At 40.9% G+C, this 25,303-nt stretch overlaps 1 protein-coding gene across 3 annotated transcripts in view; it reads left to right on the top strand.

Annotated features, from left to right (window-relative positions):
* LOC137464557 (transient receptor potential cation channel subfamily M member 6-like) overlaps nt 1-25,303 on the top strand; it is a 42,719-nt gene that overhangs the window by 4,331 nt on the left and 13,085 nt on the right. For 2 of the 3 annotated variants that reach the window (XM_068175964.1, XM_068175965.1), the window contains exons 2-9: nt 8,932-9,011; nt 9,810-9,848; nt 19,708-19,888; nt 20,252-20,465; nt 21,261-21,385; nt 22,187-22,358; nt 23,616-23,790; nt 25,107-25,230. In XM_068175964.1, the coding sequence (XP_068032065.1) occupies nt 8,932-9,011; nt 9,810-9,848; nt 19,708-19,888; nt 20,252-20,465; nt 21,261-21,385; nt 22,187-22,358; nt 23,616-23,790; nt 25,107-25,230 (1,110 nt within the window). Of the gene's footprint in view, nt 1-8,931; nt 9,012-9,809; nt 9,849-19,707; nt 19,889-20,251; nt 20,466-21,260; nt 21,386-22,186; nt 22,359-23,615; nt 23,795-25,106; nt 25,231-25,303 lie in introns of those variants that run through there. The other variant, XM_068175966.1, reaches the window with a different exon arrangement.

Below are 25,303 nucleotides of genomic sequence, written 5' to 3'. Positions count from 1 at the left end.
CATTTCAGTTTTCAAAATTGATGTTGGCAGCTAAGAGCATAGATCCCTCTGGGGCCAGTGAAACCTTGTGTACATGTTGATTGGCTTTGTGGAGAATCCCATGAGCCTGGAAATGGCCAGTGTCACTCCTCTGTTCTCCCCAGCATTTCTTGTTTGCCTCTGCATAACCACACTGGGAGGTGTCCTGAATAATAGAAAACAGGTTTTAATGGCCATGAAGCCAGAATTGTGCTGGATTCATAGCATTGTCTTTAAAGTGGGATTGCAGTACAGGACAGCATGTTACAGGAAAGTTGCAGCAGTATGAGGGGATGTTGCTGTCCATGTTACTGTCAGCACTATGATGAACATGACTGCTGTTACAAATAAAATGGCACAGACCATGGTGGACTGCTGTAGCCCATCTACTATGTCTGACAGTGTGGCTGTAATCTGGTCTGTGGAAGTTAAATTAACCTATTCCAGGAGGAAAAATCTATGTGAACTATTGCATTACTCTTCATACCTATTTTCCTACATAAATAGCTCCTTCATCCCTCCTTTTTGTGGTACAGATTATCTTAAGTTTATTTTTTACCTAGTAGCACTATGTAAAGGTGGAAGGTGGAAAAGTGAAAAAGTGGATGTGTGCACGTGTGTCCTCCAGGAGGCTGATCTATAGGTTTTACTTCTCTCTCCTGGGAGGTGTTAGGTTCAATTGGTTGGTAATCCAATTTTTTGAGATTGCAGCAATGAGTTTGAGACTCCTTGGATGGTACACAGCACACTAAGAACCTGAGGTGGCCACAGGTTAGCAAGATTTGATCTTTCCTCTCTGTTCCTTTCAGACAGGCTCTATCAAATGCTGTGTAAACCTTCCTTGATTCTTATAATATATGAACTTATTACTGTGTAACATATGTTCTAGGTAAAACCTTGTGATCAACTCCACATGACTTGAAATACCAGTTATTTTGCTTTACGTTCTCCTAACACTTTCCCTCAGTTTTTGAGGTGGTCGTACTTTCGCCTCCCAGCTGAAAGGATAGAGACCCTGGTCAGGGGCCATAGCTGTTTAAGTCTTAAGAAAGGCAGGTAGCATTAAAGCACTTGTCTTCATCCTGTCTGTATAATTGCCACTCCTTTGCATCTCTGCCATAGTGCAGTTGCTGGTACATGCTGTTCTAAGTTGTACAGTACCCTCAGTCCTTCATGTAGGAACAGAATGAGGCATCTCAAAACAGTTTCTGAGCTTTGTTGGTGTTCTTTTTACCAGGACAGAAGCTGGGTGCTGTCATGATGTACTTTGATAAATGCTAGTCAGAGAAAGGTTTTTAAAACCCATTGGTGATGTGACTTATTGTTGTCTCAGTTTCCAAATCACAAGTGCTTTGGTTGATTATAAAATTGTTCCTTCTGGTTTTTCATAATTATTAAGTCTTAGAGATGAGAGTGGAGGTCAACCCTCTTCAGTGTTATCAGTAATGGAAATGTCTGCAGAGGAGCAGTATTGGGACAGACACATGCCTGCCAGCTGTCAGTGGTTTCAGGTATAGTGGTCTGGAACTTGGTAAGCACCATGGCTGCATTTTGGTGTCAGCTCTGCGATGAAGAAATTTAGTGCTTCCACTATGGAAGTGTTTTCCTAGTGAGCTTGTCGTGCTACAGATTGCACATGGGTGACTAGGACTTGGTTGTATCTCTGAAGGGTTAGCAGCCTGTTGTGACTCTAGTGTCACTTTAGGCTGCATTGTTGAGGTCAGGCTGTGGAAATAAATTTTTTACCAGCCTGGCTGGGGTGGGATGATCCCAGGTTTGATCAGTCCTAGTCCTACCAATCCTATAAACCAGTGCATTTGATTACCTTGTATTGATGCAATTTAACCCCCAAAGAGGCATAGCAGAGCTTCTACTAGTACATCCCAAATGCTTATGAAATACGTCCACCTCTCTGCCTGCTGCTCAGTCAGTGTTTCAGAAAGGCTTGTGCAACCTCAGCCCTCACAGTGAGCTTGTCCTGTCCATTCTCCTTACAGCACTCTCCTTGCCCCTGCTCTGGCCCTTCTCTCATCACCTGTGCCACCACAGCTCATGAGACCATCCCAACACACATGCAGGCATCCTGGTGAGCAGAGTGCTGCCAGAAGGCTGGGTGGCTGAGCTGCCACTTGGGAGAGAAGGGTTGTCATCATGGTGGAGCAGACAGGAGAGCATGCCTTGGAACATAGCCTGCTGGGAGCCTGGAGCCACAGCCCAGCTTTGTGCCAGGAGGGTAGCACTGATGGCTGCCAGGCTGTGAAGCCTGGCTTAAACTGCCATCACAGGTACTCCTTTCTGTCTGCCCCGGGGAAACCTAAGCCCTTGGGAGTCATTTTGGCTGCTGCTGCAACCCCCAGTGAATAAACAAGGGGATAAACCTAGTGTGATGGAATATATCTTGGACATGAGGCGGAACGTGCAGAAAGACCTGGTGGAGAGCTCAGGGACGTGTCCATGTGGTCTCTGGAACAAAGGGGCACAAAGGGGCCCTGCAGTCCTCAGTGGCTGCTCCCAGGCCACTCTTCCTCCAGCTAGTTTGTGGATCTGCGGTGTTTGATGGGTTGATGATGTGACTTAACTGTGAGCCAGCATGGAAAAGGAAAGCTTTTTTTTTTTGGAAGGTGGTGTGTAGGGCAGAGCTGAGGAGAGAGATAAGGCACGTCCAGGTGAGAAATGCAGAAGTGGGACTGACCATATCTTCAGCCTCTTTAGAAATCACCCAAGATGTGTTTCCTCTTTCTTTGGAAAATGTAATTTCAGTTCTGTGACCTGTCTTGTAGTGTGTGCAAGGGCTGCTGTATGCAGCTGTCAAGCCCAAGAATATTTTGTTACTATATGAGACAAGCAATGGACCAAAAAGAAGAATTCTGATAGAAATGGCAGTGAACAGTCAAATGGCTCCAGAAGTGAGCTATGTGGATTGCTCGCATCATGGAATCATAGAAGCACAGAATAATTTGGGTTGGCAGAGACCTTAAAGATCGTCTAGTTCCAACCTACCTGCCACCTTCCTCTAGAGCAGGTTGTTAACGAGGTGCCACTTCTTGGGACCCTTCATGCTTCCTCCAGCTGAATTTTGCAACCTGCATTTTCTTTTCACATCAGATACTACAGATATATCTGACCTTTAGAGAGTCAGCTCTGTAGTCAACATTATACCCTTTGTTGGGAAAACTGAAAACAGGCAAAAGAAAGCTCTGATATTGACTATGAGAATTTTTTTTCTCTTCCTCCTTCTGGTTTAAACTAGGTAGACCTTTCTGCTCTGTGATTTTGAATCCTTTGATGAAGGAGTGCAATGGGTGGTTGACCTCTGTGATTGCTCAGTGCTAGGTAGGTGAGACCCAATTTTAAAAAGAACAAGTTGATTAGCTCTTGATAAGATCAAGTACTTAACAAGAAACAAGTAACAAGTAACAACAACTGCCTTTCTATGACTGGTTTTCAAAGTGGAAATCTGAATGAGGCTTGAAGCATTGTATTGACCCTCTGAATAATACATTTGAAACATCATTTTCTTATGGCTTCCTGGATTTTCACTTTAAAATTACTTACAACAAGATAATTTAATTTGGGATATGAATAATTTCTGATTATATTGTATTAATTAATAAAAAATCACCAAATGTTTGACTTTCTTTGGGACTGACTTCCAAAATATTGTTGGTAAGATGGGTAGGAGTGTCCATTAAAAAAATGGTGAAAATTTTGTCTCCAAAAGAGACACAGTAAAATAAGGCATGGTTATATTTAAAGATCTAAAATAATTTTCAAATATAGTTTGGATCAATATGCCATTTCTTCCTCTTTTACTAGTGTCTGCTTTTATTTGCTTCAAGTTTTAGGCATCTCCTATAATTTATTCTGCAATTTGGATTGGTTTTCGTCAATTAAAATCTTTAGAATATGTATTTCTGTATCTTTACGTATGACCAACTTGTTCAATAATCTATATCTTATGCTGCTCATTGAACTGGTTTTATAAGAGATTATATACAGTATAATATTGTGTACAGTGCCAAAGTAAACCAAATGTCAACGTTTAGCAAGGTGGCTGCCATCAGCCATAGGCACAGATTTTTTTATTATGTGTATGGGTTACAGTTATGAAGCAGTCAGATCCAAACTATCAGCAATCACCATGCTTCTAGAACAGTGGGTTTTGGAGTGGCCTGCTTTAGGTGGAAGGCTGAATTATGATGTGTCATGTCACAGGGACTTTTTGCATTTCCACTTGGGGAAACCTGTTTTTAAGCATTTTGCAGATATCTCCTGCAAATATAAAAATTCTAGCAATGTTTGTGAGACCTGTTTCAAGGATAAAAGTGAAGAATATAAATTGTGGTTTGAGATTTCTTGTGTTTACTTCTTTTGCAAAATCCTGGGCTCCTGGAAGCAGTGTTAAGGTGAGGTTTTGTATGTCCTTCCCCACCTAGCCCAGTGCCATGGGCTGTGCAAAAGGGACAGGTCTGCTCAGCCCGTCCATCTGCAAACCAGGAGTTCCTCCACCAGCACCTGCTTTCTGAGAGGGGTGTGTTTTTGGAGCAGTGCTCTTTGATGTGTTTTTCTAAAACATTGCATGTTAAAGGATAGCAGAAAGGCTTGCTTGATCAGTTAATAAACTTAAAAAGTGGAAAGTAATAAACTAATTAAAGGTCTAATATTCCAGAGTAAGATAAGATTTCCATCAGTTCATTGTTCCCTGTATCCCAGGAGTCAAGATGGAGCTTTTTTCACAAGGAGGGTTTTGGTTTTAGCATTTCCTACATTTTGTTGTCATTTGGTATAAATGTTAGTATTTATTGTGTTGTGTGGTCTAGACTGGATCAGAAGCACCACATTGGAAAGCCCAATAAAGTCAAAGGGTTTTTGTTTTTTTGGCTATGCTTGGGTTCAAAATAGTGGAAACAGTTTTATGAGCCTGGATGCAAGACCCAAATCCAGAAAATCACTTAAGCATACCTACTTAGCTTTTAAGTACAGTTGATTAACTGTGAAAGAAAATGCTACAGCACTCTGTGAAGTTTAAATTAATGTATTTTTGAAAAGCTAACATGCTACTTTTGTTCTGATGAAAAAAAACCCTGAAAATCTCTCTTTAGAATGACTGATGACTTATAAGAAGTTCTGTTATCCTTCTCTGACTTGGGTCTGCATTTATCCTGCAAGCACAAATGACTTCTGTTAGTGTATGTACTGTATTTGTGAGTACCTAAGAATGTGTTTCCAGTGGATGAGTTTGAATTGGTTACTAGGAAATAATCACAGAAACTCTGCTGTGACCTGAAATTATATACTGTCTTTAAAAGGGGAAAATATAAAACCTTCTCAGTGCTACTGAATCTGTAATCAGCCTGCAAAGTCTGCCTGCAAAGGAGGTTTGAGATTAGCTGATAGTTGTTTTATGATTGGCCATGGTGGACAGGTAAACAGTGGAAGCATTCAAATGAAATTATTTGCACAATATCTTTCAAATCTTAGTAAATTTTAGTGATGAAAATTTTCTGATGAATTCTGTTGCTTATAGTTGTGTATTTTCACAGATGTGCAGAATCTTGAACGCTGGGACAAAGAAGTAGGTAATAAATACTAGAAAAGCAAAAGCTGCCAGTTAGTAACAGATGCACCAATGCATTGTAGTGATGGAGAGCAGAGGAACCATAGCATGTCTGTGTTACAGAGCCAGGTGGTTGTCCTGTCACAGGGTAGCCTGAACACAAGGAAACGGTAGAAGACCTGAGAGGCCATTGAAAACCTCTCATGAGTTCATATTTTACTGCATGTGACCCTGCATGGAGTTTTGCAATGTTTTTCTACCCTACGTGGATCCAGAGTGGTATTCTTTGTTTAGCAATCAATTGTTATATTACTTCATACCCTAGGCATGCATGGAGTGGATGCTGAACCACAAAGTTCCTGCTCAGGAAAGCTTGTGTGAGACAACCTTTTAAGTTGGAAATCTCTGTAATGCTGGCAGTAATTTAACCAGTTGGTAATGAAGCCATATAGAGTTTTCAGGGGTAAGGAAGGGTTCAAGATATACCAGCATGCTTAAGCCCTGAGCTCTTGTGAAATAGTCTTGAGTACTAGCTTACAGGAACTATGGCTGCATTTCAGGTATGTATGTTACTGCAAGTGACTTGGTACATGTGAAGTTAATTTTGAAAGGGTTTAAGGTATTTTAGGACACTCTGTTTGCAGTGGATTCTTGCACTACTTGTAATAAGGGGATGTTCTTTCCATCCTCTGATGTATTTGAATAAAGGTTTGTCACAGACTGCACCATGCTGACTTGTCACACACACCTGAAAATAGTACCTCCTTCCTTCACAGCCACTGAAAGTCAGTTTGGATCTTCCATGTATTTCTGATTATTGACATAATCAGTAAGGTTCTTTATAGGTACCGTATGCTTGAGTACTGAGGCAATTCTATTTGACACATGACCATCTGTTGCTTTTTTTAAAGAGTGTTTGCTTTAATCTAATAAATTTGAGGGTAAGAAAAGGTTGTATAAAAGTTGTATATGATGCATAACGGTTTTTTCCCCCCTAATAATCTGACAAACATGTTAAACAATGCAGAAATAGAAATACAGGCACTAGTAGTTAAGATCTTTTAGAAAACCCCAGCTCTTTGGAAGTGACATTTTGTACTGGTTTCACTAAACAGAGAGTGCATATAGAGCTGAAGTATGGTACTTGACAGAACTTTTCAGCTCTTAAAGTACTGTTTTGGCTAAGGCGCTGTGTTTCTCTGTTATCAGTACAAATTTGTTGCAGTTGCAGTAAGCTACTTACAACTTGATTGTTCTGCCTAGTTTCCAGCACAACTGTACTTTGCCTAAATGAACTAACCTGTTATGTAAACTGGCTAGTCATTGTGTGATTTCTAATTATCTGCACCTGTCTGGAGCTACAATGTGTCATTAAAAGCAATTGCTGTTGTTTTGTCCAAGAATGGATTGTGTTTCAATAATGGATGAAATTATTCTGCCACACAGATGTGTGTCTTCTAATTTTCTTTTGCAGGGAATTGAACAGTGTCCAGAGCAACATGGTGTTTCATTAGGAAATATGTGTATCTATGCCTTTCACCCTAAAGCAGGCTTTAGTACAGCCAAGGATATTAAAAGATTGTTGTTTCATATTGACGGTGTAACCTAGTTTTCCTGAGTTTGGTACTTGACCAGTGAACAGTGTTTATTGTCTGGTCTTGAAGAAGCTGAATGTTTCCTGCCACTCTTGGTTTGGTAAAGCTAATTTCACAGCAGGGAGAGCGTACATTAACCTCTTGCTTGGCAGTATTTATTCGTCACAGTGCATCTACAGGCCTTGGCTTTGGCAAACCTTGGCAGGGATGGTGGTGGAGAGGTGTGTGGGCTGAGGCAGAAGAAAGCAGAAGGAAAAATTGAAGCATTCATGTGTTTTTGCTGGATGGGTGGTGCTGAAATCAGTGAGGGAAGCAGCGCAGCAGGGCATCACAGGGCTGCAATGCCCTGTGTCTGGAGGCTGGTTAGCCAAGCTCTGTGCACCTGCCCAGCCACCCCAGTGGGATGGTGTCACAGTCACTCTCCTTGCTGGTAGCACCCCTGCATTTTGAAGGACCTCTGTGCTAGGCTGAGTTTTTAGGTTTTGTCTGCTCTCACTGCTCAACAGAAAGAATTTTAAAGAAATGGGTGGTGCATATGTTTCCTTATATATTACACTCTGATCTCTTTCTTTACTTCTAGAAACCTTAATTTTTGAACATTTTGGTCTCATTTAGGATTTGGTGATGAAAAGGATACATGTCAACGATAGCTGAGATATATGCACCTCATTGTCGTGACAGGGAAGATTTTAATTTGTTGTTGAAATTTAATTAAATTATGCCAGTTTCAGAATCAGAGTTTTGTGAAAGGAGATGTACATGCTACAGAAGTCTTTTACAAAACTAGGAATCAAGAGCTACACTTGAGAGCTAGAAAAGTCTGCAGATCACAAGTCTCCTCTTTCCATTTTTATTTGCCCAGCCATGAAGTCATGGATAACTGTAAAAAAGCATGAAGTTTCAAACACCTTTTCCTAACGATATAATCAGTCTAAAAATCTAAGAAAAGTCTTAGATTAAGAAATTGATGTTAAGGTTCTGCTGTAAATTGTACATACTTAGTGAATATTTTAGCCATAAAAATTAAGAATAATTACTTAATTAAGTCCCCAGAGATTTCAAAGTTCAACATCTAGCAGTTACTGATCCTTTCAGGGAATTTGATCCTGATAAAACTGAAGAGAAAGGTTCAAAAATTTCCAGGGAGATTCTTTGAAAAAAATCTGTATGCCATAGTGGCTCTTCCGTTTGCTGAGCTGTAACAGGCATCACTGACACAGCACTCCAGGAGGCAAGGGAGAAAGCCCACCTATCATCCACCCTGGACCCCTGTTTCTGCATTTCACTGTAGACTTAGTTCAGCAAAATATAACCAGAATGCATCTGTTCTTGACTTTGTGAAGAATAATAAAAGAAGGACTCAACAATGTGTTTCAGGTAAAATGAAAATTTTGCCTTTTTTGACACAGCTTTAGTAAGACTGCAGTTTGCTAGTCTTCTGGCAGAAGAAGAATGTAATGCTTAAAGCAATTTTGATCAATCCTTTCCACTTTCTCTTTTGTACATGTGTTTGACAGAACATCTAAATAATTCTCATGGTGGCAATAAATTTAAATATTGATCTTCATGGGGAATTCTGTAAAGCTTGGAGTTGAAGGGCTAGGACTGTTCAGAGCTGTAGCTTCAGCATGTAGTCTTACACATAACATGATGGGAATAGTTCTGAGTTATCTATATACAGTCATATTGTCATTACAGTGCAATTTTTGACATCACGTTACAAAGTTCAGGAGTGCATTTATATTTGAAATGTCTTTTTAGCCCCCCAAATCTTGGATCGAAGATGTCTTCAGTAAAAGAGAATGTGCCCACATTATTCCCAGCTCAAATGAACCACACAGGTAAAGCAAGGAATTTCTTTTTTTTTTTTTTTCCTGGTAAATTTAAAAAGAATCAGAGTAATTTTATGGGCATTGTGATCAGTTTGGATGGTGTTTTTTAGTGTCTCAGTCAATGATTGCTGGTCTATGGGTTTTCATGGACCCCATCCCCAGTCTGTTTTATATGAAACTGTTTATTTGAATTAGAAATTGGCAACAATTAACCTTACTATGCTTCTTAGATTTGTTGCTCTCAGTGTGGTAACAAACAGGTATGGTATCCAATTAAGAAATTGAGTTACATGGAGTTACCATTTTTCCCCTTCCTCAGAATAATTACTCCTGCTGATCACAGTCTTCTGATACAGAAATTTCTGATCATACTGGTGCAGAGTCTGAAAAGAGTAAGGAAGAGATCAAATCCTCAAGCTGTGCTTTAGGACCTGAGGAAGCAAACATAACTTGGCATTCTGTATCATGCATCTAGTTAATGATGTGGCCTAGATAAATTTGAAGAGATCACGTACTGAAATGTAAACTTGTAATTTTGATCATATGGTTTTGAACACATGGAAAGTGTAGCATATATAAGATAGATAACTCATCTGTGAAATGCAGATCTGATATACAGTCTGAGTTGTGAAATGCCAAACAAATCACTAAAGTTATTAGTACATTTTCCAGGGGTTAGTGGTGGAGATGACAGCCTGTTTTGTTGTTGATGAGAATTCTTTCACTGTTGAATTGATACTCTAAGAATAATGTTAAAGCTGTCTTATTTTACACAAGCATATATTAATTATCCACTTTTCATAACAGATGTCCTACTGGATGCCAGGTGTGCCAGAATTTAATCAGGTAAGAGTGTGTAAATATATATGTAGTATTTTTATAGTGACCTAGTAATAGGCAATCCTAGTCAAGGAAGTAAAGATAAGAGAAATACAATTTTTGTTTTATGCTCAGAGCAGCATTTCTAGGAATGTGCTGGAGAATGCTTGGCATAAGTAGAATAAATGGTATAATAAAAATGCTATAATAAAAGGTGGTGATAACCTTTGATTTATTTGCAATCAAAAATTCTACCCAAATACCTTGTGTGCATGATTTTGTTTTAATCTCCCGAGGAATGAAAGACAGAAATGTATCTTAAATGAGAGTCAATTCCAGCTATATCCCAGATTATATGAAGGAGAGTGACTCTATAGCAATAGAGAACAGTGAGAATTATGGAAAGAAAAAGAAAATGAAGGGAGAAGAAAAAGGGTCAAAGGAATATCCCAAATAATAGGTTTTTTGAAGATTTTTCATCTTCTCCACAGTGAGGATTCTGAGTCCCTGTTTTTGGGAAGGCAAACAACAAAAATTTCATTACCTTGGTGCTTTTAAATTGTGTTATTTTCAGGGAAATTGTATTTTGTGACCTGTATTAAATAGTTGTTTTCAATCTAATATTTGTTATTCAGACGGTATTACCAAACACATTTTGGTACTGTATATTTATGATAATACATTATCAATTATTGGAACAAAATGTTCAACTTTCATTTCATTTTTGTTAAAGACATCTGATGGGAGGCAACAACTGGTAACTAGCAAGCTGGTGTCAAGTAGTGCCATAATCCATGTAACCATGATTATCTGCCTTTTCATTATGCTTCGCATTTCATTTTGCTTCTGAGATTTACAAGAGTCATGTTTTCAAAGAGTAAATAAATTACTCCTGAAATCAGATTACTGTAAAGGGCTGATATGCAGAATGGTGCTGGCATTGTAAGGCAACTGATTTGTGTTTCTGTTCAGAAAGTGTGAGCTCCTTCTAAGAGAATGGTCTCATGTATATCTTGCTTTAGAGCAGAAGAATAGATATTCAAAGATTTTTGCAGGTATTTCTGAGAGAAGAAGTGCAGGGGGTGTTTTAATGCTTCCTGCTAACCTGCAGATACTCAGCTGCATATCTCAACTAAAGTTACATTGTCCTTCAAAATACAGTAGTTTAATTTAATCTCAATCAAGATGACAGTAGTTCTGTGGTTCTCCCTCTCTCCCCACTCAGAGTAACCCTGTTGTTAACTGGTCTGAGAAGATCAGTAGGACAAATGTTAACCTGCTTTTATGTTACTGATGATGTCCCCACCTTCTCTGGTAGCTTGGTGAGCTTTTGAGACAAAAAGGCAAAGATGCTTTGTGTCAATGCATATCCACAGGACCACAGAGTAACTCAGACTGTCAGGGACATTGTCTCCAGTATGCTCTACCAGGGGAGTCAGACGAAAATGCTTCACTCAGTTGTGTGAAACCCTCAAGGATGGAGATTACACTCTACCACTGGGTTGTCCTCCTGGAATAAAGGCTTCTTCTTATTTTCAGCTTCAGACTCCATGTTTTAGCTGTGCTGCTGCCTCTCACCCTTCTGCCATGCCTCACTGAAGAGCCTATCTACATTTTCTGCATCCCATCCCATCAGTGCTGGGTGTGCTGTTGGAGCCCCTGAAGCCATCTCTCATCCCAGCGGAACCATCCCCTGTCCAAAAGCCTCTTCTCAGAGACCAAGGGCTCCATCCCCACCATCTGTCACCAGAATAGTCACTCTGCCCCTGAAGCCTCTCCAGTTTGCTGGTGTTTCTTCTCTCTTGTGGACTAAAATTGGAGGTCATACTAAGACAGGGGCTCAGTGACAAGCACCAAGCAAAGGGGATGGACCCTGCTTGTCCCCTGTCTCTTGGGCCATGTCCCACTCACACCACCCCAAGCACCTGTGGCCCTCATTGCTGCCCATGCACATGGATGGCGCTGGCTCAGCCCACTGACACCCAGGACCGTGTCCCAGAGCTGCCCTGCCCCTAGGGCTGCACATTCCCTCCATCCCGTTTTCTGGGTGGCAGGTGGACAGGCTGAACAGGAAAGGCCCTGTACAGAATCCAAGAAACCCTTCTTGATACTGGCCCACCACCCAGCCAGGTCATTGTCTGCCAGCCTGGCATCCCTCCCACACTGTAATGTCATAGCCCAGCTACAGAAGCCTGGCTAGAGCCTGGATGAGAGGAGGTGCTCTCCTGTCATCCCCACAATTATGTAGCAGAAGGCAGTGAGGTGGGTGAGGCATGACTGACCCTAGGTAATAACTTGCTTACAGCTTCCTGTCATTGTCTCCTCCTCCATGTGGCCAGATGTGGTCTCCAGGAGGTCTCACTCCTTGATTTTACTTCAGACTTATGGCCAGATGGCTGGCCTGTTGTTCCACAGGGTGTCTTTTTCCTGTTTTTGAAGGCATGCATAACATTTGCCTTTCTCCAGTTATTGGGGACACCCTGATCTTTGCAGCCTTGGAATCTGGCTGTACAAGGGCATCAGCCACCTCCCTCAGCACCCTGGGGTTCAGCCTGACATGTATGTGAAACAAGTGCTCCTGTGCTAAATATCATCTTAGCCTGCTAGTGCCACTTCACCTTGAGCCCTGTGTCCCAGAGTGTAGGAGACTTCCTTCTCCAGTTTGCTTTGGCACGGCATTGAATCAACCAAACCTAATTTGCCTGGGTTGAAAAATGGAGTGTAGACCTAATTTCATGGTTTCTGCCTATCAAGAAGTACCTTACTAAAGCAGCTCACCTCCTGCATTTCCTTCCGGTTGTTTTGGGGTTTGGTTTTGGTTGATTTGTTAGTTGGTTGTTTTTTTCAATCTGATTTTTTGTCACCAGTTGGTTCTCACTCATCTCCACTGAAAACTCTCTCTTTTAGAATGCACATCTCCAGAGTCTTGCAGATGTTTACATCTAACCTGGCCCTAAATGGACAAGTGGTATAGCTGAGGCCTGAGGCAGTTGTGTTTGGGTTGTTGAAGGATGTTTGGTTTCGTAAAAGAGGAAATGTGAAGAATTTATCTCCATTTCCTAGGGTATATTAACTTCTGAAATGTCTAAAGAAGACCTGGACTGTCAGCTGTCATTATAAATTACACTGAAGTTAATCCTGTAGAAGAGACTGAAGCCTGTTGAAGCCTGTGTGAGAGTAATGATTGAAATTGGAATTTGAGTTATTCTTCCAGATGCAAAGCTTTAATGCTAACTGAGTTTCTGGCATCTTTCTGTCCTGTTTCTGGCTAGGACAGGGTTAACTACTTGCAGAAGCCAACCAAGGGCCTGGCTAGGACCCAGAGGTTGTTCTCTACCACTGTCAGGTCATTGCCAAGGCCTGGGGAGAAGGGAATCTCTTCTGGGGAGGAGGGGTCCCTTCTGGATGAAGGTAGTGTTGTCTTTTCTGTTGTCAGGGGTTTTCCATGTGAATAGTTCAATTTTTGTGCCCCTTGCCATCAGTTTATTGTTGCTTTTCATTTCCTTATCTCTTGGGACGGGGATGGGGGGAGCTGGGGGGAAGGGAGGTGTGGGGGAGGAGGAGTGAGCAAAAAAGGTACATGGTTTGACCTGTTTTAATGGGAACACTAAACTGAGGAATCACAGAATCACTAGGTTGGAAGAGACCTTCAAGATCATCAAGTCCAATCCATGCTCTAGAACCACTTTTCTAAACCATGGTACCAAGTGTCACATCCAATTTTTTTTAATCACATCCAGGGATAGTGACTCCACCACCTCCCCAGGCAGATGATCCCAGTACTTTATCTCTCTATCAGTAAAAAACTTTTTCTAACATCCAACCTAAACTTCCCTTGGTGCAGCTTAAGGCTGTGCCCTCTCCTTCTTTCAGTTGCTGCCTGCTGAAAGAGACCAACCCCCACCTGACTACAACCACCTTTCAGGAAGTTGTAGAGATGATAAGGTCACCTCTGAGTCTGCTTTTCTCCAGGCTAAACAACCCCAGCTCCCTCAGTCGTTCCTCACAAGTCTTGTGTTCCAAACCCCTCACCAGCCTCATTGCACTCCTCTGGACATGCACAAGTGTCTCAATGTCCTTCCTAAACCATGGAATACCATTCCTAAAATATGACAGCCTTATTTGGCACCTAATGTGCAGCTGGAAGAGCTGAGATAACAGAGCCAGGTGGAAACAAATTTGATCTTAGTATTTGTTGCAGTAGGTATGGAGCCACTGGTCACAATGTTACTAGGTCTGTTCATGTGGCTGTGGTACCCAGCACTGTATACATTGCCACATGCACTCATTGCAATGCTCTTTCCCTAAGTTGGGGAAAGAATCAAGATTGCTTTCTTGCTGTACTGTGTGATATCAGCTTATGGCATCAATGACAGCGAAGGTCATTTGTGATGTGTGTTCAGTGTTGCTCTCCTAACCTGATCTTGGGTGCTGCCTTTGGGAGTCCATTAATAATTGTATCAAGTCCATGGGGAGAACAGCAGAGGATGATTTTCCCCAGCTTTTCATCCCCTTTTCCTCCTTCAGGCCTGTTACGTCATCTTTGGAGAATTTTGAATTTCTTTTGGATGTTGAGGAAACCATGTTCTTGTTGCTAAGTCTGCTAGGTCCCCCAGTATGGTTCACACCATAGTTAGAGTCAAGAAAGAGATTTCTGGGGCATTATTCAGAGTTCTGCTCCAAGGGTGGAGAGTCATGAGTGACATGCAATGTGGAAAGGCATGGGCCAGTCTTTGGAAGACTTGTCTGGTGATTTTGGAAGTTCATCCCTGATCAACTACAGGACCCTGTTAAAATGAAAAAATATATAATGGGAAAATGCTGTGGCCGTTCCAGAGAGGTGAAAAGTTACGCAATGTGCTGGGCTCTGACTGCTCTTTATTGAACACCACTTAATACTAGAATGTGCCCTCAGGAGGAGTACAAGGAAAACAAAGCAAGAGGCACTGTGGCCACTCAACTGCGGCGGAACGAGAGGAACAGCCAGTGCCAGCAGTGGTTGTTCCTACAAATGAAGAAATCCAAGACCAAATCAGCTCACTTAGTAGGCTGAAGAGGAGGTAGGGCCCTCATGACAGGAGGAAGAGGGAGGGCCAGATCCCCTGATCCCTATCCCTGGGTGGGGATAGGGAGAAAAGATTTCAGTTGAGCTGTGAGATATGTGAAAAGATTTCAGCTGCCAGTTAGGTGACCTGGCTGCTCTGGTGCTCAGGTATTGTGTCCCATGATATGAAACTAAATGGTAGTGAAAACAAGTAGCTGGCATCCCTGTTCATTGGATTTGGGCATTGACAAGAGCATTGGGAAGAGGACAGAAGCTCTCAGCCTTTGGAGGTGACTCCTGTCAAGTGTGAGAGAAAGGTACTCTCTCAAGGATGGTCTAGTAGTGCACCCAGGCAGGTGGGACACCACGGAGAAAGGTATCCAGTACCTGGGAGAATCAAAAATCTATAGGAGCTCAAATAATGTGCAGTCCCCTATAGATGCAGATGAGGTCCAGTGTGCACAATCCACATGGCAGAAGTTTGTATGGAACACATGATCATTGTACACCAACTCATTGGTATTGATGTCCATGATGGGAGGAGAACAAACAGTGCTTCAGGTAACTGCAGGATTCCAGCAATATGAAGATTTTTTTGTTTCTCTACCAACTTGTGCCTTGGCTGTGGAAAGACTACCCAAGACTGCAGACAGATTCAAAAGGCTTGAGTAAGGTAGAGAGGAAATGTCCCATTCTCCACCGGTATGGACTTGTGTGTCTGCTATTGTGAGCAAGTGGACCCCTTCAAGTGAGAGGGTACCCATGAGGAGGTAGGTAACCTGTGGTTTTTGTTGCGTGATCATGGAGATGACATGTGGAAGTGGGATGGAAAATTCTCCTGAAGACTGCTTTTGCCATAAACCAAAGTAAGATCAAGGGACCTGCCCAGGAAATTCAATTAGGTGTAAAATTCAATTTAAGAGTAAAATGACAGGATGGATGCTGTCAAATTCCAATGGATGTGGTCAACACATTAGTAGCTGTGATCCCAGCCAGCCAGCAAGAAAGAAACATAGGCTTTCCTAGGTGTTGTGGGTTTTGAAGGACCTGTGGTTAGGATTACAGTCAGATTGAAAGTCCTCTCAAGTGGTCTGGAAGAAGAATTATTTTAAGTGGGTTCTTGAAAAACAAGATTTTGAACAAATAAAACTGGAGACTGATCATGCATCAGGCCTTGGGCTGTCACAACAGGACAAGATGGGAAAAATGTGCTCTGCATTGCAGGTGGGGAGAATGGTCCTTTCTAGAGTCTGGCAAAATGTGCCTGGGGAGGCTCAAGAATGACCCCAGGGGTTCTGGAGTCAGGGTTACTCTTGGTTGAGGAATGGTACTCCCCAGTTCACTTCCCCCACCAAGATTCTCTGAAACCACATGCCTCTCTCTCCCACTCCATCTTACCCTCCCCCTTTCCACTGCAGTGGGATGAAGCTGAGAATTGGAGTCACAGAAGGCAAAAAATCATGGTTTGAAATAAGAACAATTTACTGCAAACCGCAATTTGATAAGAAAATAGCAAACGGCTGTTAATAAACTTTTTTATTATCAGCAATAATGTTAATTAAAAAAGTATTCATGCAAAAATGCTCACTGTGAAGCTCAGGACCCCAGTACGGCCAGTCTCACTGCTCTATCCCTCTTGGGACTGGCACCACCTGAACCTGTCTCTGGCTTGAAACCAGATCCCTCCACTACACTTATTCAACAAGAAATAATCCCTTCTCCCCAGAGAACAGAGAGAGACACCCTCACCTCTGCCTTCAGCAATGATGTGAGGTGGTAAAGAGTACATATAGGCCCTAGCCGTGCACCATCGCAGCCAGTGCAAGAAACGAAACCTGTCCCAGACAAAAGCAGGGCAGGGATACAAATGACCTGAGGCTTGCTGCACCCCAACTGAAAATAAGATCCTGGCAGCTTATGAAGGGTTTTGAGCTGTTTCAGAAGTGATGGGCACCGAAGCACAGCTCCTCCTGGCACCCTGACTGCCAGGGCTGGGCAGCATGTTGAAAGGAAAAGTCCCTGCCACATATCATGGCACTCATGCTTTATAGAGTAAGTGGAGTGTGCAGATGACACAGCAAGCTTGAACTGGACACACCAATTACCAAGGAATCAGGAAACTGACCCAAAGACAAAAATTTCGTATTTTTCTCAGAAAAGGACAGAGAGGGAAGGAAACGTCCTGAGGAGGTCCCAACATATAATCAGCTACCAGAAAATGAAAAGTGATATGCTCTCTTCACTGATGCTTCCTGCTGTATTGGAGGGACACATCAAAAATGGGAAGCTGCTGTACTGAAGTCCCATGTAGCAAGTTGCAGAAACTATTGAGCAACAAGATGGATCAAGTCAGGTTTCGGAGCTGAAAGACATCTAGCTGGCTTTTGATATCGCTGAATGAGAGAAATGGCCAGTGCTCTACCTCTGCTTGTGGATGACAGTAAATGCTCTGTAGGTGTGGCTTGAGCAGTGAAAAAAGATAAATAGGCAGTGCAGAGGTAAACCCATGTGGGCTGCTGAGCTCTGGAAAGACACCACTGCCTATGTAGGGAAGCTGGCTGTAAGAGCACATCATGTAGACGCGCACACACCCAGGAGCTGGGCTGCTGAAGAACGTCCCAACAATGGACAGGTGGATTGGGCTGTTGAGCTTAAAGTGTCTTGGGTGGATCTGGGCTGGCAGCATAAGGGTGAATTATTTCTGGCTCACTGGGCTCAGACACCTCAGGTCATCAGGGAAGAGATGCAACATACAGATGAGCTCGTGGGAGAGGGGTGGACTTAACCATGGACACTATTTCCCAAGTGATCTGTAACTGTGAAACATGCACTGTGATCAAGCAGGCCAAGTGGGTAAACCTTTTGTGGTCTGATGGGTAAAATATAAATATGGAGAGGCCTGGCAGATTGATTCCATAGACCTCTGGTCCAGAGAGCATGGTTTTGAGAGGACATCATGTCCCCTGTCGTGCACCAGCCTCTGGGAAAGTTGGATGGGACAATGGACTGTTAAAACCACATTGAAAGCAATGGGTCGTAGGACCTTCAAACATTGGGATCTGCATTTAGGAAGGTCATCTGGTTGGCCAGTACCAGAGACTCTGCCAATTGAACTTACCCTGCCCAGTCAAAACCTTCATGTATTGTAGAAGGGGAAAAAAGGGATAAAGTCTCCATGGTGCATATGAGGAATATGTTTGGGAAGTCAGTTTGCATTAGTCCTCTCTCAAGCAAAGGCAAACCCACCCATGGGAATGTTTTTGTTCAATGACCTGGGTATGCTTGGTGGATAACACAGAGGGACTGTGAACCAGGATGTGTACGTGGAAGGGGATTCAATTTTTGCGTGAGAACAGTCTGTAGTGTCAAACTGTGTGTGTATTTTTGGTTGCTGAATGACACTGGCATTGTGTGCCAGAACTGCCATGGCCAGTGAGCATGGACTGCTCCAGATACACTGGTCATGAGCTCGTGATGCAGCTTGCAACCACCTGACAGCACACCAGCCCTCCTGCTCTGGAAGACATTTAGGAGAGAGAACCCACAGCCATGGACTCAATGAGTTCTACAGATATCTTGGAGGGAGGCCATTGACTGTGATACCTAAGCTTGTGTGTGTGTATGTGTATGTATATATATACATATATATGTATGTAAATAATTGGAAGGTGTATGATTTGGCCATGAGATCAGTGGTATAGAATAAGGGGTGAAAAATGTCCTCATTCCTGCCAGGACAGGGTTATTTTTTGGAGTAGCCAGGAGGGGACATGGCTAGGACTTAGGGGTTATTCTCTACCACCTCATATCACTGCTGGGAGTACGGGATTCTCTCTCTTCCAGGGAGTATCACAGAATATGCTGAGTTGGAAAGGATCCACAGTGAGCATTGGGTCCAACTCCTGGCCCTGATAGGACTATTCCCAAGAGTCAGATCACGTGCCCTTCTATTCCCAAGAGTCATATCATGCCCTTCTGGGTTGGCATAGAGTGACCAAGGGAGTGGTTAGTTATTGTCTATTGTTGAGGGGTTTCTGTGTGAAATGTTCATTTCTTGTGCCATCTGTTATTAGTATTGTTGCTGTTACTGTTTGTTCTCTTATCTCGTTGGTGTTTCCGGTTCATTCTGCAGTCTTCACTTTTTGTGTCTCCAGTTCTTCTCTCCAGTGCGCTGCAGGGAGAAGGGAAGGGAACGGCGTGAGCGAGTGAGCGGTGTGCGTGGTTTGAAGAGTCTCAGTGAGATTATTAAACTGAGGAGTACCATACCCAAACCATGACAATCTCCCTCAATACTGCATTCCAATCCATGTATTTGGTATATGGACTTTGCTGGCTTCCAAGAGTTAACATAAAGGTCACCCCGAAATTCTCCTCCTGATTGTTGAGGATAACTACTAGATCTTTCTTTAGTACTTAGAATAGCCAGTGGTATTACTCATAGCAAACCTCAGTGTCCTACAACATTCCTCTGAATGGGAACATAAGCTGCTTTGCTCAGGTCAGAATTTCTGTAGGGGACTCTCAGTTACAGAACCACATAGAATCACAGCATGGTATGGACTGGAAGAGACTTTTGAAGGCTGTCTAGTTCAGTCCCCCAACCGTTATAAGTGTTCCTCAGGTAGAAAACAAGTTCTATACCCAACTAAACATAATTATGATATAATTAAATGTTACTTTGTTATTGTTGCATTTTTTTTTCAATACAGTTAATTTTTACTGTATTCCATGTGAGACAACTTCATTATTTTTCTTTTTAGGAAGTTATTTGGGCTATTCATGTGTAGATCCTAAATTGTGTGTGATTCTGATATAAAATAATTTCTGTATTTTTAACGTGAGGTGCTGCTGTGGACGGCTGATTGGAGAACACCCAGGATTAGAATGCAGCTGGTCTGTTTATCAGGCTGGCTCACAGAGCGATGGTGGAGAATGGTCTGTGCAAAAACACACAAAAATGAGTCCAACAGATGCATTTGGTACAATCAATTTTCAAGATGGAGACCACACTTACCATGCTAAGGTAATAGGTGCTGTGTTTATATGTCTGACCTTTTTTTGTAATTTCAGCATAAGAAAAGAAAGGCAAAGAAAGGCAAAAATTTGATTGGATGCATATCAGATTGGTTGTTTCAAGAGGGCAGGGGAATCTAAAAGTAAACCAGATTAAAATGTGTATATATTTTTATGTTGAACTTCACTGTGGTTAGGGATACACTGTCTATTGCTCACATGCATTTTTGTGCTGTCATGTTAGGGTACTATGACAGCTCTAGTCCTTCACAAATCTGCAGGACATTGATGCTTACAACTTTGTAATGTGTTGCAGTTTCTTCTCCTGAAGTATTTAAAAGATGTTTATTTTACCCATTATTTTCCTTTGCAGTATATTAGACTTTCTTATGACAGCAATTTGGATCAGCTGCTGCACCTGATGGTTAAAGAATGGCAGATGGAATTGCCAAAGCTAGTGATCTCTGTTCATGGAGGCATTCAAAATTTCAAGCTTCCCTCAAAGGTCAAGCAGGTTTTCAGCAAAGGGCTGGTGAAGGCTGCTGAGTCTACAGGAGCATGGATAATTACAGAAGGCATCAACAGTGGTAGTGTAATTATTTTTCTTCGTTTCAGTTTTCCTTTTAGTGTTTTTTTCCTGCATAACAACATGTACATTTAGGTCAAAAAGAGTGAAATTCACTGAAAATTGGTGATATGTCAATACAAAATGAAGCCATTTTTATATAAGCAGTAGTGCGTAATTCATGTTAGTTTGCTGCAGACAGGCATTCTGCATATTTTAATTAAAGGGCAGAGTATTCTGTGTGTAAAAAGAAACACTGCATATAGCCAGAACTTATTTGCAGTAAATTTATCTGCTTCATTAAAACATTTAGGTTCTGTGGACTATGATTAGTATTTTTGAAACAATTTTCAAAGCTCAATTTAACTTGTGTTCTATAATTGATAAAGTTCTGAATCAGGATAATCCATTAATTAGCCTATTAGTAGCTGAAAATCCCTTTGGACTACTCTCAAAAACTCAGAGGGGTCAGTAAACTATGGAACTGAAAGTTTTACTTCTTTAGCTGTTATTCAATCTGGTGATCTTAGAGGAGAACTATCCTGGGCATTTATGTAACTAATGAAGTTTTATGGATGTGAAAAGCACCATTAGCAACGTTAGAGTATTAATAATTAGAAATATATGCTGAGTTTGAAGCAGTGGTACATTACACCTCAGCTGTGAAGTGTACATAAAATATATAAGTTAGGTTCAATGCTTTGGTTTTGATTGAAACATAACTACAGTACAAATGAAGTGATGTGAAACCTTTCTTGGTGTCCTGTAGCAAGTCTCTGAATATAGATAAAAAATTATAATTTGATTATCTGTTTAGGAGTGTCTAGGCATGTGGGGGATGCACTCAAAGGCCGTGCCTCACCACACCTGAGGAAGATCTGTGCTATTGGGATTCCTCCATGGGGTATCATTGAGAATCAGCGGGATCTCATTGGAAAAGATGTGAGTTGGATGCATTTTAATAACAAAAGCCTTTGTGTTCATGGGTTGTTAGAATTTTCTTGCATACTTGATTTTCTTCTAGATTAACTTCACTAGTTTGATCATTTTTTCATTTTTATAGTGGCTTAGATTTTACTCAGCAACAGAATTTTGTGCCATGTTGAGGCACTGCATTTTGCTTTTTGTGTATAAATAAATAGCTTTAGACTACTTCTCTTCTTACAGGAAATTGCCATTCCTTTTTTAAATTTCATAATTATGTAGGTAACTCTCTTGTTGTAAATTAAGTTTTTCTATATTAAGATTCGGAATGAACAGTCAGGTTAGGAGTGTACACAAATAAGCTATTTATATGTGTATTATTTTACTCACAGTCTATTTTATATTCACAAACTATTACTTTATGTGAGGGCATAATCTACTCAAGTATCTAAAAGTACTTAAGTAGTAAGGTGAAATCATTCCTGATAAATGTTAGCTCATGTATTTTTAATGGGAATTCAACCCAGAGAAATGTGCCATGGTGTTCCAGTTGTTGCAAAGAATGTCAGGAAGTGACTGTAAGGATTGCAAACCTAATCAAAAGTGTTTTCTGAGGTATTAATTATGGGTTTGTTGCTGTTAAGAATCAAATGCTAAGAATCAAATGTTTGAGTAGCTCAAAAAGCATGATGGAGAATTTCGAGCAGCCACACTGTCATGAAGAAATACATACAAGTGAGGGAGCACAAATTGTGGTATTTTGTTGGTTTCTTTGGTCGGTTGGTTTCTTTAAGGACATTTTTATTTTGGTTTTCTCAGGTAGTTTGCCTGTACCAGACTCTCGGTAACCCACTCAGCAAGCTGAGTACGCTCAACAGCATGCATTCTCATTTTCTAATGGCAGATGATGGGACAGTAGGCAAGTATGGGAATGAAATTATGCTCAGGAGGAATTTGGAGAAGTACATATCACTTCAAAAAATACACACAAGTGAGTATTGCTGTGGCATATCTGCTTTATGGCAGAAAAAAACCTATCCTAAAAGATGGGGAGGTACTTGACTTTTCATGTTACATATTGTGCATCTTGATTTGCCATTGCTTTTACTGAGGTGAAATGTTATTAATTGCATGTCTTGAACTCTAAAACTTAGGAAAATTAAAAAGACAGCATTTTTATAAAGCATTATGCATTTGGATGAACTCACAAATGGGTTTTTCAGTTGTAGAGACATCTAAATGACTCAGATTATTTAGTAAATACTGAGCATTTGCTCACTTGATGGTTTCATGTCGTTGCTATTTCACCACTAGGTACTTCCTCGGCATTTAGTGAAATGGAAAGATTGTTACATTCAGTGTAATTAATTTTTTTTTTACCATGTTAACTACTTTTGCCCTCATCACTCTTCTCTATTGTAAGCCTGTGACCTCCTCAAGTACAGCAATGAAGAATAGTTGCAGAAGTAAAACCTTTAGCCAGTGTTTGACAGATTGCATTACTTCCACCGCTTATTTATAGAGGAACTAAATTACAGTAAAGAAATAATTAAACATATATTTATTACATAAATTTCCTTTTATGCACTAGATTGTACAAATTATTTGTGGAAATTAGCTCTTACTTAGTCATTCAAATCTTGAGGTATGTTAAAAAGGCATTAGTATTATGATGTTGACATTGCTTCCTTTATCTGATCACATAATAGAATTGACAAAACCAACCCAGATTTTAACATGTTCTCATATAGAGCTTTTAATTTTCACTCTTAGAATTTCTTAGTATGAGCTTTTGCAGATCAGGCTTTTACTTTTATTTCTATTGCATTGTACTTGAAATTAATTTCTGTTTTTTTAAAAACCTGCCCTGCTGATGTAACACTTCAAAGTGTCTCTGAAGAATACCTGATTACTTTTCTATGTGTATAGGTAAATACATGGCTTATGAACATGTTTCAAATGTCCTTGCATGTGACAACTATTAAAAAGGGAAGAGGGATGTTTATGAGGATATTCTTTCTTCCTGATGCTTACAGTTTTTTCAGTAGTTTTTAATGTTATTTTGTGATCTGGTTGAAGAAGTTTTCTGAAAGTCTTAAAAGATGTAAGTGAAATTACAGATGGTGAAGATTGATTACAGATGATTTCCTCTCCATGTTTAACCATGTATAAGTATTTTTTCCGCAGATGTTTTGACTTTTGTGTGACTGAGATCTCTTTGTAAGTGGTTAGGTATGTTTTGAAACAGGAATGGGCCAAGGTGTTCCCATAGTCGGCCTGGTGCTAGAAGGAGGCCCCAGTGTGATCCTGATGGTGTGGGAGTATGTGAGGGCCAGCCCAGCTGTGCCAGTGGTGGTCTATGAGGGCACTGGCAGAGCTGCAGATATCCTGGCGTTTGCCCACAAGCACACAGGTGACACGGGGTGAGTAGTGGCATAATGCTCCACCTTCTCGGTCTGCCATGCTGGTAGGCACCTACAAACCTCTGTCTCAAAACTGCTGAGATAATTTCTAATGCTTCTAGTAATGATGCCCCTCTGGTCTTTTGCCAGCTTTAACTTCTGTGGTGGGAGAATGGAGTTTCTTTCTTCCCTGCCTCAAACTAGTGCTGAGATAATTATTCTGCCAAAATTACTGTGGCTTTTTTGAAGAGGGAAAACTGCATTTAGCTACTCTGAGTTAAGAAATTTCTCACCTTTGGTGAGACACACTCATGGATGACCCCCCAGAGTACTTGCAATTGTTTCAGCTCAGCCATGTCTCCAGCTATCAATATTTTGTATGTGGGCTTGGATTTGGATTGTACAAAACTTTTGATACTAGAGCTGGGGTTCACTGCTGTAGGAGCCTCAGGCTGGAGTAGAAGGAAGACTAAGTTTCCTCATCGTTGATTTTGGGTTGCTCAGTGGTAGCCTAGATTTGTCATACTTGTCAAGGTGTCTATGTCCCCACCAGTCCAGTCTCTGCTGCAGGCTCTATTGAACCTACCCTGGTGAAAATGTTGCATCCAAACTGGACATAAAAATATAAGTTTGCATAGCCAATTAATATTATATGTAAAAGTTTTTCAAAGTCAAAGAACAATTTAAATAAAAAAATTGAATTTTAAAGAGGTGCTCTGGGTTCACTCCCATTTAAGAAAATGAACTATTTAATAAACTTTATATCCTAATTGTTTACTTATTGTCTTTTATGCATATACCTTTGGATATGTGGTATTTGCCACTAGTGTGTTTTTTGAGAACTTTTTTCTTCACTTGCTTTTCCCCCTATATTTATGACAGTTAAAAAAATTCCTTCCATTAAAAAAAAAGGAAAATATTAATGGAAAGGCTAACAGAAAGACAAAAATGTGAAAAAAAATGGGAGAGATATGAAGTCTAATGAACAAATGGTAAGGAATTTCATTTTATGTCTATTTTTCTTTCTTTACTGAAAGAAAGAAAAAATCACTTTCAGTAATTTTTAGCTCTATGTTCACAGAAAATCCTTTGAAAATTGTTAATTTACTCATGTGTTGTATTTTCAACAATAAATATGTATGTCAGAACAAATGTGTATGTGATTAATAATTTATGTTAAGAGATTATTTTGCTTTGTGTTGAAAGACAGATTAAGTCAAGAGAGAAGTAGAAACAAAAAGAATTTTCTCCTATATTTCATCTTTTCTGAAGAGTCATTTGGGTGGGTAAGAAGTATCTAAAATAGAATTGTTATTGATCGTATGTCTGTTTTCCAGGGATCTGTGCCCTCAGGTGAAGGAGGAGGTCTTAATGATGATTCAGAACATATTTAGGTTGGAACACAAAGAGTCCAGTCGTCTATTTCAAGTGTTGATGGAATGCATGAAACACAGAGAGTCTGTGAGTAGGGTTCATGTGCTGAGTTTAGAAAGTCTTCATTTTCTGTTACCCTTTTTGCTCTTTCTCTGGTGGG

The sequence above is a fragment of the Anomalospiza imberbis genome, chromosome Z (assembly GCF_031753505.1).
Source record: "Anomalospiza imberbis isolate Cuckoo-Finch-1a 21T00152 chromosome Z, ASM3175350v1, whole genome shotgun sequence".
In the NCBI taxonomy this organism is placed as follows: domain Eukaryota; kingdom Metazoa; phylum Chordata; class Aves; order Passeriformes; family Viduidae; genus Anomalospiza; species Anomalospiza imberbis.
This window is presented reverse-complemented; position numbering and strand designations above follow the sequence as displayed.